The sequence below is a fragment of the Hemicordylus capensis genome, chromosome 5 (genome assembly GCF_027244095.1).
Source record: "Hemicordylus capensis ecotype Gifberg chromosome 5, rHemCap1.1.pri, whole genome shotgun sequence".
In the NCBI taxonomy this organism is placed as follows: domain Eukaryota; kingdom Metazoa; phylum Chordata; class Lepidosauria; order Squamata; family Cordylidae; genus Hemicordylus; species Hemicordylus capensis.
The window spans coordinates 136020479-136035050 of record NC_069661.1 but is presented as its reverse complement, the minus strand read 5'-3'; the positions used below and the strand labels follow the sequence as shown (position 1 = coordinate 136035050).

Sequence of the window (14572 nt, the reverse complement as noted above, 5' to 3'; positions counted from 1 at the left end):
TGATCTGGGCTTTTTCTCCCTCTGGGAGTGGGGAGCCATTCTACTTCAGAGCAATGACCTCCACTAATTTCTATGCCAGTCTAGTGAATTCAGTCCTAGAGAAAGTGTGTGTGTGGGCCGGGGGGGGGGGGAGAAGAAGCAATGTCATGTGTACAAATAACACAAATTTATAAGTGGACTGGTTTTTACAAGTTATGTCTCTACGTAACTGAGGATCCTCCATTGCCTAATTCTGGTGATTGAATTCACATGACATTCATTATAGTAACAATACACATTGAGGCACAAATGCATTCATAGTTGCTTCAATGTTTTTCAGATGCAGGAATCATTGTCCACATCTGCCTCTACCCAGGAAAACAAATAAAACCCAGTAAACTCACCCATGGAAAGATAAATGACATTCGGGAGTTTTTAAATTCAGTCTTTAGGTGAGATCTATGTTCCTACATGTTCTATTTTGTGAGGATTTCCCCCACCACCACCTTTTCAGATATGGGAGTGCCCAATCATCAAGTTACCTTTCCACACACCCTTTGTTCACACAATATGAATATTTAAACAGGGATCAAAAGGTGGATTTTTTTCATTCTTTTGTATATGGATTATCTGTATTCACATAATCCACATATTCACTCCTACACTGTGGAGAGCTGTATTCACTGCTTTCCTTTCCCTAAGGGCTTTTATCCCAGCCAAGCTCATGTCTAGTATTGGGTCTCAGCTGAGAAGAAAAGTTTTCAGGAGGAACAGGGAGATCAGATGTGAGCTTGAAGAGGATTCAGCTTCTCTCATTTATGTGCCCCTTTTACTAAAACCAAACCAAACCATTCCCACTTTATATGTGGCAGATTTGGAATGACTTGGGTTCAAACGGTCTACTTCCCTCATGTGTCGTTTGAACTTGAGTAGTACTTAGCCTAGTAGCTGCAGCAGTGAGGCTGCTACCAAACAACATTCTGGCATGGCAGGGGCCTCCATAGTCAGGAATATATTTATGCATAATATGTAAATTAATGACAGTCTTTTCTATATTTGCCCCTGCTGGTTCTATAGCCAGGAAGAGGTAACCAATTGCAATATAGACATTGTTAACATTATAGCTATTTTCTCTCACGAATATGTTGGAGAGTAATATTTAATACCTGAATTATATAGTCTATACTGCGTCCTAAAATTTATTCCTCAATGCAAAGAACAACATACAGAAAACTATTTACATATCTATTTAATGAAAGTAGGAAAAATTAAATGATTTTACATTTTTTTTAAAAAATGAATGTTTCTTTAAACAGGTTGTTAATGGACTGTAGCTTCCTAATAAGCAGTTCAAGCTGTTTTTCTTGCAGTACCAACATATCCAATTATGCTCTGAACAGTTCAGAGTGAGTCACTGTATGAGAAATATGTCTTCAATAACATTATTCCTAGTTGTAGTCCTGGCATTTGAAATAAAATGCAGTAAAATAAAATAACTTTTTTGAAGGGATGTAGAATAATTCTACATTAGACAAAATATAGTGTAACTGTGTTGACTTATGTAAATATGTAACTCAATTGAGGACAAATGGCCTAAATTAGAATACCTAAAAGGTATCTCCGTAAGTACACATTATAAATGTATATATATTACATAGTGTCAAAGATTAAAAATAATGGTACAAGCAGAATAAATAAATAAATGAAAACGCAAATAAGATACTGTATTCAGATACTGAGATAAACACTTTTGTTGAAGAGTTAATCTTTCTGGACATATCACTTCAAAGGAAAGCTGTAAACTAAATAATATTCTTTTTCAATCCAACTTGAGATATGGCCTTTATTCTGAAAGGAACTATATTTCTGGTTCTGATGAGAGAAGAACATCTTTTTCAAGTGCTTACAATGTTCTTTCACCCTAGATAACTACTTAAAATGTGTCCAGATGGTTGACTTCAATTTTGTTTGATGATTGAGGTCTGATTCACATAAAGCCCACTATGTAGACTCTCACAGGAATGGTGAGCAAGCCTTGCCTCTCCATGTACATAACACCTATTAATGTTAACTAATGCATATGTGAATCTATCCTGCTTCCAAGATCTGTCTGCTGTAAAAAAGAAAGAGGGGGGGGACCTATTCCAGAATAGAATGCATAGTGTACTGGGAACCCATTCAAAACAGAGCCGCAACTAGATAAAGGGGTGGTGGTGGTAGTTTGATGAGATCATTAAAGAACTGCCTAAAGAACTCACATGCCAAAGATCAGGCTCAGATTGGCATGAATGATAGGCTTCTAAAGCAAATGTGGTGAGATGCAAGAATTGAAAGATCCATAGTAAATGACCCATTCACCATCCCACACACCATCTGGTTAACTGTGGCTGACATACCACACAGCCTCCCACATGCGTTTGGTGCACCGCAGGCACTGCTGCATCTTCCTAAAGGCAGTTTTAAAAGTGCACATTTGTGGAAATGCTGAAAAACTGCTCCCCGCCGCACTTCGTGATGAGGCTGTGGGTAGAATTGTGCTCCCAGCCCCATCGATGGGCACAGGGGCTGCCTTTTTGCCTCCCTGGCACATGATGGTGGCTGGCCAATTGGAGCGAGGGACCAGGTCCCTTCACTTGTTCGCAGTTGCTCTGTGGCAAGGCACCCACCCACCAATCCTGTTTCAGCGAGGGTTATCCGGTCGCCTTTTGGGGTAAAGTAGGAAATTTTTTGGGTCACACCTGATTAGCTTTGGGAGTGGTCTTTTTTCGCCTACGTCTCACTCATTCTGGTAGGATTTCATTGTCTAGGATGTTTTGGTCACTTTGCAGAAGAGTGTAGGTTGGGGTAGGTTTTCTCGTATTGGTGTTTGACTGGAGGACCGATTAAGGCGAGTGGGAAGTTGAGGAACAGCCCTTGCAGGTTTTGTGGCCCTTGGGCTGGGATCTGCCCCTACTTGGAGACTGGCTGGGTCCACCAGTGTTTTGTGGCCTGGGTTGGGTGGGGCAGGCTGGCCTCCCCTCAGTGGGGATAAACCTCGCAGTTGTGGTGATGTCCAGACCTAAAGCCAGGCTGAATCAACACCCAGTCCTTCACCCTGTTCTGGGCAGTCCTCCTTATGAGGCGGACCCACATACCCACACTCTATGAAATATGTTTCGCATTGCAGGTTATTTGTAAATTCAATCAATAAAGTGCCCTGCGTTCTTCCAATTTATTTGTGTTCTGTTGTTATTGGCCGTGAGTGTGCACAAGGTGTACAATGTGCCTTGCACAATTTCAGTGTTTCTGCAAGTGTGCACTTGTACAACTGCCACTAGGAAGATGCAGCAGTGCCTGCGGTGCACTAAACACATGTTGTAGGCTGCATGTCAGCCTGTTTCTATTGACATAAAACTAGCCATCAGATCAATCCATGGCTGATTCTGTGATACAAAGGAATGTGATTTTTCAGTTAATGAGAGTTCAGTTCATTGTATGGGAACTTTTCCTCATTCTCAGTTTTGCAGCTCTAAAGATAAACTGTCAACTACCTCCCAAAAAGAAGGTATGATGGGGTGGTTCAGGCCTTGCATTGTTTGTTCATTCTGCCTGGGACCAACACTGCTTTTAACCCCATTTGACATATAGTTAAGGTAGCAGTTTTAGCTCAGTTGAGGACACATGTGGCTTGTGGAGACAAATTGTTTGATATTAAATAGTCCCATGCATGTGCCTAAAATGTTTTAAAATCCAATTCCTGAGTATGTGGTAATATCATATTGCAGAAGAGAACAAGTTGTTACATCTCCATTTATATTTGAATGGGAATTTTGACGAGGTCAATATTTGTTACAAGTTTGTTATAGAAATTACTATGAAACTATAAATTACAGAAGTAGTCTCAACATCCAAACACCCTGAAAGTACTCATTTGGTAATGCTGTGGGATTGCTATTTTCATTATGGCAAGAAATTCTATGAGTCCAAAGTGACTTAGTCCTTTGGATTCAGCACCACTGAAATTAATGAGAGGCATTAGTTTGTGACTCATTCAAGTCCCATGAACTTCAATGGGTCTTAGTCATGATAACTTTCTTTGGATACACACCTGTGACTGCATTAAAGAAATAATGAAATAAAGGCTGGATGTGTTTATAATACAAACAAAGAAAGAGAAAGCATCAAAGTGTAGGATGGAAGCATATTTGAAATCTTACATCAAATGCAATTTCATATAGTGCTGCAGGATACCCGTACCAGTGGGCCAGCAAAAAAGTCCATGTGGTCAAGATCTGGCCCCCGGACCTTGTGTTGCACAGGCCTGTTTTATAGGAATGGTGAAAGAACCATCATTTTTACTCACATGGAATCTCTCTCTCTCTATAATTCTCTTAAACGTACCTGTCGCTAATCCCATGCATGGCAGCTCTCACGAGAGTTTGCAAGTGAGGGGAGGGGGAATGGAAAGCGACGGCGGTGGGGAACATAAGACTCAACAGAGAGGCCAGTGAACAGGCAGGCGGGCAGGCAGGCGGGGAGAGAAAGTGGTGGTGGTGGGGAAGCGAAAGCAGCAGCGGGGGAAAAGAGAAAGTGGTGGCGGGGGGAAGAGAAAGCAGGGGTGATGGGTGGGGAGAAAGCAGCTGGCCAGGCAGCTGGCCAGAGAGAAAAAATATTGAAGGGGGAAGAGGGAGGAGGAGGGGGAGGGCTGAGAATGAGGGGCCAAGAATGAGGGAGGGGGGCTGAGAATGAGGTGCAGATGCTCTGCGACCGGGTCAGCTAGTACTGACTATGACCAAGTTCATATTTTGCTGTTGGCACATATTTTAAGCATTGAGGGCAAATTTTAATTGCTGAACCTGAGGATTAAAGGCACATCGTTCACTTGTCCATTAGAACCAAGATGCTCTAATGGAAATTAAAAAGAAAATATTAAAGATGGCTTTCTCTTCTAACTGAAAGATTGTTGTTTTCAATATGGTACTTTTTATACACTTCTGCCAATATTTTTAAAAATGGTATTTATAATAGGGTTTTGGTAATATGCACATTTATTTAAATCAATTAATATAAATTAATTAACTGGCAAAAAGGCAGAGGGTTAATGATTTTAAAAATCAGTTTACAGCCTGATAGGCTGTTTTAATACGATTGGGTCCCAGTCCCATATGCTGTTTTGCTGGTTCCTTTTTTCCTAATAGGAAGTGGCAATGGATATTTGTGCCCAATAAATATATTTGCAGTCTGGAATTTAAAAGAAAAATGGCAATTAAGAAAGTGGAATATTTCATGTATTCTATTTAATTAATTTATTATTTTAGTAATTAAGATATTTTAAAGCCTATTCTTTAAAAATACACGTATGTCTAAAAGTGACATACAGGTGAAACTCGGAAAATTAGAATATCATGCAAAAGTCCATTAATTTCAGTAATGCAAATTAAAAGGTGAAAATGATATATGAGACAGACACATTACATGCAAAGCAAGATAAGTCAAGCCTTAATTTGTAATAATTGTGATGATCATGGCGTACAGCTCATGAAAACCCCAAATCCACAATCTCAGAAAATTAGAATATTACATGGAACCAATAAGACAAGGATTGAAGAATAGAACAATATCGGACCTCTGAAAAGTATAAGCATGCATATGTATTCAGTACTTGGTTTGGGCCCCTTTTGCAGCAATTACTGCCTCAATGCGGCGTGGCATGGATGCTATCAGCCTGTGGCACTGATGAGGTATTATGGAAGACCAGGATGCTTCATTAGCGGCCTTCAGCTCTTCTGCATTGTTTGGTCTCATGTCTCTCATCCTTCTCTTGGCAATGCCCCATAGATTCTCTATGGGGTCAGGTCAGGCGAGTTTGCTGGCCAATCAAGCACAGTACACTGTATACTTTTCAGAGGTCCGATATTGTTCTATTCTACAATCCTTGTCTTCTTGGTTCCATGTAATATTCTAATTTTCTGAGATTGTGGATTTGGGGTTTTCATGAGCTGTACGCCATGATCATCACAATTATTACAAATTAAGGCTTGACTTATCTCGCTTTGCATGTAATGCGTCTGTCTCATATATCAGTTTCACCTTTTAATTTGCATTACTGAAATTAATGGACTTTTGCACGATATTCTAATTTTCCGAGTTTTACCTGTACAATAGTCTAATTGTCCAGTCCAGTCTGGAGGAATGGACAATACTGGAGTCTCAGGTATTCGGGAACACTGTTTCTTTGTTTTTTTACAGTAATCATTTGATTATGCTGCATACACATGTACCCAAAGTATTTCAAAAACAGCAGTGAGCAGGACTTCCTGGTGATGAGCCAGTGAGGTGATGAGACAGTGAGGCTCATAGCCTAGCTATATGTTGCACTCTTCATGTGAAAAGTAGCCATGGGTAAGCCAGGAATGTTGAAGTTCCCTTGGAAACAGAGAAAGCTGGATGGGACTGTAGAGCTACTGGCTCCCTTTGTCTCTGCTTATCTTCTCTCTCCCAGGGGCGTAGCTAGGGGAGAGGGGGCCTGTGTTCATTCCTCTCTCTGGCGGCCCCCCAGAGTGAGGGAGATAATGAAGAAAATAGGGATGGATGGATCTGGAGGGCCCTCAGGAGCTGGGAGCCCGTGTTCTTTGAACACTTTCGTTCAATTATAGCTACACCCCTGCTCTCTCCCATAGTTACTAATTGTTTCTGCTTCTTCTCCTATAGTCCCTGAAAATATGTCTCTGAGGGTTGTTTACTACTTAAAGACACATACCATTCTGGTTGGATTAAGAATGTGGAGGATAGATTAACATACTATGGCTTCTCTCCGGCTGCTATTCTATCCCTAAAGTATTATACTGCAAGGACCAGGCTGCAAGGGAGAATTTTTGACATGGAACGCCAGATTGAGCAAGGAACCATTCCGGCAAATGTGTTTCTGGGCAGCCAGATTTCGAATTATTCACCCGCAGCATACCTTTTCCATTTATCTATCTCTAAATTCCGTCGAGCCCTGACTTTAGCCTGCTGTAATGCTTTGCACACAGCAGTGCTGAAAGGAAGTTTTCATGGTATCCCTCAGGAAGATCGGGTGTGCCCATGTGGTTTGGGAGAGAAGGAAAGTACAACCCATGTTATTTTACACTGCCAGTTTTATAATGATGCTAGATTTGAGCTTATTTGCCCTGAACTTGCCTTATACTCAGATTTAGATGATAATTTATGTTTATCTCATCTTTTAGGTGAACAGAACATAGCCAGATTGTGGAAGGTTGCCAAATTTTGTTACATGGTGGGTAGGATACGTTTGGAGGTTATGAATACTCCTTAGCTGGATATTTTGCCATTGTTAATTATAATCTTATTATTTTATTTTATTTATATTTGTTACATTGACATTGTTATTTGTATTCTTTATGTTCTCTTTTCTGGTCAATGACTGTAATAAAATTGAACTTAACTAAAAAAGAGAGCAATACATAGGAGAGAAATTCACATTATTAACTGCAAGCCCACACAACTGGGGAGACAGAGTTTATCTAGATATGTTTCAAACCTCTATGTACATTAGGAAGGCATACACATGCTCAAGTTCTGTTATGGCTAGATAATGAATGAGTTAGGAGAATTCCCAGCTGGCTCAGCAATGATTATAGTATTCATTTATGCCCCCACACTATCCTAGAGGAAGGTACCCTAGGGCTCTGTGCTGGGCCCTGTGATGTTCAATATTTTCATAAATGATTAGGATGAGAGAATAGGGTGAGACTTCTGACCCATATCTAAATGGGGCTAGATTGAGGCTCTAATCCAATCTGAACAGGGTTGACTATTGGGCCAAACCCAACAAGATAAAATTCAATAGGCACAAATGTAAAGTCCTGCATTTGGGTAAGAAAACTCAAATGCACAAGTAACAGGATGGGTGAGACCTGGTTTGGAAACTGTACATTTGAAAGGGACCAAAGTGTCCTAGTAGACAACAAGTTGAACATGAGCCAGCAGTGCGATGCAGCTGCTAAAAAAGCCAATGCAATCATATACTGTATAAAGAGAAGCACAGTGCCCAGATCACAAGAAGTAATTGTTCCAGTCTGCACTGATAAGAACTTACTTGAAATGCTGTGTCTGATTTGGGGGTCCACATTTTAAGGACACTGATAATGGATTCAGAGGAGGGCAACAAAGATGGTGAGGGATCTGAAAAGTAGGTCCTACAATGGTTGAAGAGCTTGGACAAGAAAAAGCTAAGGAGAGATATGATAGCCATCTTCAAATATCTAATGGGCTTTCATAGAAGACGGAGCAGACTTATTCTCTGTTGCTCCTGAGGGAAGAACTAGAACCACTGGATTAAAATTACAAAGAAGGAGATTTAGGCTAGACATTACGAAGAATTTCCTATCTGTAAGCAATTAGATAATGGAACAGCCTATTCATGGGGTGGTCATCTCCCCTTCGCTAGAGATTTTCAGACACAGGCTGGATGGCCATCTGTCAGGGATGCTGTAGCAGTTTCCTACATTGAGCAAGGGGGTGGATTAGACCTCCATGGTTCCTTTTGAACTCTAAAATTCTTTTATTCTGTATCAGGCTGCTGATACATAAATGTCTGGAGGAAATCTAGAGGAAATCTTGAAATAGGTTTGATGAGAGTTTGTGCAATGATGACCAGAAAGAGGTTTCCATACAATGTGTGGGTACTACCAGGGGCATATCTAGGGGTAGGGCAGGCAGGGCACGTGCCCCGGGCGCCACTTGAAGGGGGGTGCCATTTTGTAAAATTAATTCTTTTTTAAAAAATGGCTGCCAAAAACAAAATGGCCGCCGTGCATGCTCAAATGGCCTCTGTGAGGCTCTAGGTCATGCCAGGCTTTGCAGAGGCCATTTGAGCATGCGCGGTGGCCATTTTGTTTTCAGTGGCCTTTAAAAAAAAAAAAAGATTATTTTTAAAAATGGCCACTGCACATGCTCAAATGGTCCCTGCGAGGCCCTAGAGGCCAGCGGGGTGAGGGGGAATCTTTGCAACCCCCCCCCCAGCCTTTAGGAAGCCCCCCAAAGGGGCTACGGGTTAAAATAATAATAATATAATATAAGACACTGTACACTTATTCAGATTGGCACTATGTACAGAGAATCAGGGCTTGTGAATACTGAGCTGACGCTTAAGAGCTAGGATTGTATTCATTTGCTCTTACTTTGCTTCTTGTGATAAGTGAGTTAAATGTGATGTCTTGCTAATATGGCTATTAATGGTGAGTTTGTCTTTGAGTCAGTGTGAAAACCCTTAATATTAAGGCCCACTGGGAGTTTCTTGCTCTCTTTCTCTCATTTTAACTGTCTTTCTGAAAGACTAGAATATATTCCAAGCAGTGACACAGTTTACTCTGCATATCCTTTAATTATTTTCAGAGTATCTGGGAAAAGTCAAATTTTCCATTGATTTTTAAAACTTATGTAATGGTGATGCTACAATGCATAGTAGAGAATTAGACAGGCACTTCTATTTAGTTTTCCAAGTACATCTCCACATAGTATTTGGGTACTTTATGAGCCCCCACATACTGAAATTTGTAGTTTTCCAGCATTTTTTGGTCTGGCTAAGTCCACTGCTAAATAGTTTTTGAAAAATTAAAAGATTAAGGAGCTTGACTTGTATTTTTCAGCTGATATTATGGTAAAGTTATCTGAAAGATGGGTGTCAGATGCTTGGACAGGGGGCACAATTTCAGTGTTTGCCCTAGGCGCTATTTTCCCTAGATACGCCTCTGGGTACTACTGTCCTGGTTTGACCCACAGGAGGCTGATCATGGCTGGCCAGGGCTGGCACAGTCCATGCTGCTGCTGGATGGGACAGATGGCTGGGAGCATAGATGGTCCAAGATGCTTGGAGTTTGAGCAAATCTGTAGAGTTGGGAGACACAACAGAGAGAGACTGTTGCATAACAACAGATAGCTGAAACTGAGGCAGCTAAATAGGAACCAGAAAGCCTTCATGCGCTCCCTGGTATTACTCAACATCATCCCATGGGGTAGGGCTGGGCAGAAGGGAACTGCTGGTCAAGGGTTCCTCCTCTGAGAATGCCCCAAGGTCCCAGTCGAGGGGGTTCCTAACATAATATTAAAGAAGAAACTTTCACTGTTGATTAAAGGTGGACAATATACTGTACATGATTTGGTATCACATCTGGTTTGGCTGAGTGCAGCAAAACATCAAGCCTATGAATAGGCTGCTTTATCAAGTCTGGCTGTCACACTTATGCTTGCATGTGCAAACCATGAAGCTAACTAGCCCCATATTTATGGCTGTTGGGAGCAATGCTACCATACATCTTTGCTACAAGCTCATAGCCCTATTCACATGTTATGTCCACCACTAGTATGATGAGTGTACAGTGCACATGTTAAGACTACAGCAGTACACTTCCTATATCTACCATGCATTTGAGAGTTCACTTTTAAAATGACCTCAGGTAGTGCAAAAACATGTGTGAGAGTACAGACATTTGTATACTTTCACAACATGATGTATGAATAGGGCTACTACATCTCCTGTAACACAGAATTACAGTGTGCCTGGAACTGGAGGTTTCTGAAAGGTTAAATGGAAGGCAAACGTGGACCATCACAATTCAGGATTCTGAACAAAGGAACAATTATTTGACCAGAAACCACATTCATGGAGTTGAGAAAATCCCTAAGGGTGGTATACATGTAAATGTACAGCCATCATTAATGAAGTTATGGATGCTTCATGCATCTGGGTCTGCAAACTAATGATATATGAGACATGCTAAATGGGCATAAAACTGTAAAGAAGCAGATGATATACAAGAATGAAGGTGTCCTGTAGACTGCAGATTAATGAGACAGAAATAATGTATATTGCAAGCTGAACAACTGCATAAACCCTTTCAATACTGCCGCACATTATATAACAATCTGACAGAAGGATTTTGAGGTTTCTGATTACAAAGTGGGTAAGATGGGTTATGCTCTACATAGCTAGCTCTCAGAGCAATGTAAAAGGGTTATATCAGTCATATATAATTTATATATTACGTTATGAATGATATTACATGTTATGAATGATATTATGAATTATATTACAAGTAAATTGTTATTTGCTTCCTTATGTTTATGTTATACTGTATGTACATAGTTAAATATAGTTTTAAATTATATTTAATTGCAAGGAGGCGTGTAATATTTCTTTTGGAGGAAACTTTCAACACAAACAACTAATATTGCTTCGAGGCATAATATTGGCATCTTGCATTCTAAAAGCAGTTATAGTCAAATAATACATATTAGCAACATAGGACAGCCATATTGAATGCATAGGTCCAATTGCCCAATGATTATAAAATCTGCAACAAATGCTTTCATCCTCAGGACATCAAAAATTTATGGAAACACAAATAACCATTGTTTGTACCTATTTTCTAGGTACTGTTAATCCCAACAGCATTTTGCACACTGGGTCTGATGAGGACCAATATTTAATGATAAGATTTCAATTTACTTCAAGTTTGGGATAAGCAGGAGTTATAAGAACTTGGAGAAATAACACAATCTTATAAAATGTTGTAGGTAAACCATTTAGTCACAATCCAGCAATGTAGTCCAGAGCTTGCAAATGGAGCATTGCTGACTATGGAAAGGGAAAACTCCAAGTTCTTTTGCAGAGTTCTGTTTCTCATAGTTACTCTCTCTCCTGTCTACTTCCCATCTGCAGCCACAAGAAAGGTTCTGGATCAAGGCTTGTGCCTGAGAAACGGTATTATAATTTGAATTGTATTTACATTAACCACATATGAATGTACCCACAAATAGAAGTGTGTACACAGACACACACACACAAATATAGTAATTTAGATGTCTTATTTAGAACAAGTTAAAGAATATTGGATGCTTTTTTTTTTTGCGCGACTCTCTTCCATCCTATTATAAAAATTATTAGAGAAACCAAATTCTATCACTTCACCTGCAGCATCAGACATTATTAGACTTTTGGAGATTATTATAATGTAGTTGATAAATTATATTGTGGGATTAGATCTTGCCTAATCCATCGCACACAAAAGCCCCACACACCTATTTCATTCCTGTCTCCCTTCTTCTTCGTGCCTAGAACAAAATCTCTTTAAAACCAGCCATGGGAAACAACACAATTTGGGTTTCCCCCTATAAAATTTCGCATATAAAGTTCAAGTGCAATTCAGTATCAAAATATTATTTATACTACGTCCTCTTTTCTCATAACTATTCTTTGCAGGTAGTTTCTTTGACCAGGTTGAACAAGTTTCTTCTTTGCTTAGAAGACAACTCCCCACCCCCACTAAAAATGGTTTAGAAAATACATTTTCTAAAACAAATTCCAATAATAAACTGAAGATAAACTAGTGCAGATGCAAATCTTTATCCGGATGCACTCTGGAATCTCAAATTCTTCTTCTTTGAAGTAAAAAAAAATCCCATTCAGAATACTTGAGATTATAAAACATTATAGTTATTTTTCAATATACATTTTAACATAAAGACTGCGAAAGAGCCTTCAAATTAGCAAAAATGTCTCTACCGTCGAAAACAATACAAATTTTTGACAAGAATGCAAAGGAACAAAAACAAAAACTGGAAAAGCCCTATTTGTATGGTCGTAGAAATCTAGAAACCTTTGATCGCAGTAGCTTTATAAATGATCTTGGGAACATCTCCTTTGATTCCTGTGCTGTGTACTTGAAATAATTTTGTGGATGTGCCAATACATCAAAAAGAGCTTTAATCAGTTTCTTGTCCTGTAGAAGACAATAAGTAGAGATGTGTACATAGAGAGAGCAAGTATATTACTTATACGTTTCAAAAGACCAGCTTAGGGATACTGTTTAGCTCCCTCCCCTGGCCTCTGCTGGTCCTCTCCCAGGCATTTTGCTACTGTGCTATTTGCTAATGGTAGTAAGTGGCTTCTTGCTTTACCATTCATTGAATTTTAGAGAACACTGTAATCTCATATCAAGATTCACAAACTATGGCTGACATCCAGACTAACAAAGTGCAAGTGCTTTGCTGATGAGAAATACTGTGCTGCTGCTTCCCTTCCCCCAGAAGTACTCTGTGCCATATGAAAACATGTCATTGAGGGACATGTTTTTGTGTGGCATGGAGTACTTCCAGGCAAAAGGTAGGTCATCGACATTTGCCAACCGTGTGAGCATAGGTGCTGCATTTGATGAAACCATCAGAAGTGCTTCTCATGTAACGGTCACCCTTTGTTCATCTGCATGTCAGCTAATGAAAACAAACAAACATGAGTTTGGCATCATTGAAAGAAACATTTACTAACTTTTAAAATTTCTTGATGATTTTCTGATGCATATAATCGGCCATCTCGAACAATGTCTTCTATTAACTGTTGATAATCCTCTGAAAAGCAAATAGCAGTAAAACAAGCTAAGCAACTTTTCACTGCACATGATCCTATGGAAAGCTTCTAATATCTAGAGAATAACTGATGAGCAGCCAATTTAGGATGACAGACACTATTATAAATACATTACAATATAATATAAATATATTATATATTATAGCCTAATCAGATACCTGATAATCTCTCTTGTGTTTCAGTTTTACCATGTCTGCTTTTTTTGTTTTTAGCACTGCTGTTTGTTTACAGCATTTGCTAAAGTACTTTTGTTTAGATCATTTTAATTTGCTTTATTATTTTATTTATTATATCTATTATATTTTAATACCACCTGATATGTACATCTCTAAGCAGTGTACAAAATTTAAAACAATATTAAAAATCCTTAAAATTCTACAAAACATAATAAAAACAATCTTATAAAACAAATTATTAAAACAAATTATTAGATCTTTTAATCTGGTTTGTTAGCCACCTTGGGGTATCACTTGTAAACAGAGGAACAAACGAGTTAGTGTTGTCTGTTTTGGGTCAGACAACAAAGGGGAGACACCCAAAAAAATAAACCTAAATGTGAGATTAAAAACAATCTCTGAGTGTCTAAAATATATTATTTTTCCTCTCTGGTAGAGAGGAAAAATTAGTTTTCTATGAGAAAAGTGTCTGTTGATTGCCCCAGACAAAGAACCACAAATCGGAAATGTGTTGAGCCAATTAAATATTTTTTTTAAAAGACATTTTGTGATCCTCCCCACCATTTTGATTCTCCTGTTTTGGCTGCCAATGTTTTATGGCTTTATATTGATTGTGAGATGCTTTGAAGGCCTTGAATAGTGAAAAAGTGGGAATGAATAAATGAGTGAATAAACAACCAAAGAGGTCCTGCCGTCTTCTCCTGAAAATCAGCACGAGCACTGGCAGCAGTGGAAGGGGATTGTTCCCATTCATTCCTTCATCATGAAGGAAAAACGTGTAAATTGGTCCCGACTCAGAGTGGCATATTTCTCTAACGAAAATTCAGGAGGAGAGAGATTATTTTTTATTATTTCTTGTTTACACAGTCAGACAGGTGTTATTGACTGGTTTGTTTTATCCAGACATCGAGTCCTTCCCAAGGACCTGGGATGGCTGAATTTTATTGTCAGTTGTTATAGATATCGTCGCAGAATATAGGCTGTTCCCAGTAAAGCTGCTTTTTGTAAT

General features: G+C 39.2%; 1 protein-coding gene and 1 long non-coding RNA gene across 11 annotated transcripts in view; one reads left to right on the top strand and one right to left on the bottom strand.

Annotated features, from left to right (window-relative positions):
- Positions 1 to 14572, bottom strand: part of SCUBE1 (signal peptide, CUB domain and EGF like domain containing 1) — a 514482-nt gene that overhangs the window by 16525 nt on the left and 483385 nt on the right. For 8 of the 10 annotated variants that reach the window (XR_008308378.1, XR_008308379.1, XR_008308377.1 and 5 more), the window contains 2 exons: positions 13289 to 13368; positions 12621 to 12743 (listed from right to left, as the gene is read on the bottom strand). Coding sequence is in view for 7 of the 10 variants with exons in the window: in XM_053254957.1 (XP_053110932.1) it covers positions 12621 to 12743; positions 13289 to 13368 (203 nt within the window). In the remaining 3 variants the exon portion in view is untranslated. Of the gene's footprint in view, positions 1 to 12351; positions 12744 to 13288; positions 13369 to 14572 lie in introns of those variants that run through there. The other 2 variants (XM_053254958.1, XM_053254963.1) reach the window with 1 other exon arrangement.
- LOC128326981 (uncharacterized) overlaps positions 1 to 14572 on the top strand; it is a 43006-nt gene that overhangs the window by 18001 nt on the left and 10433 nt on the right. The window lies entirely within an intron of this gene.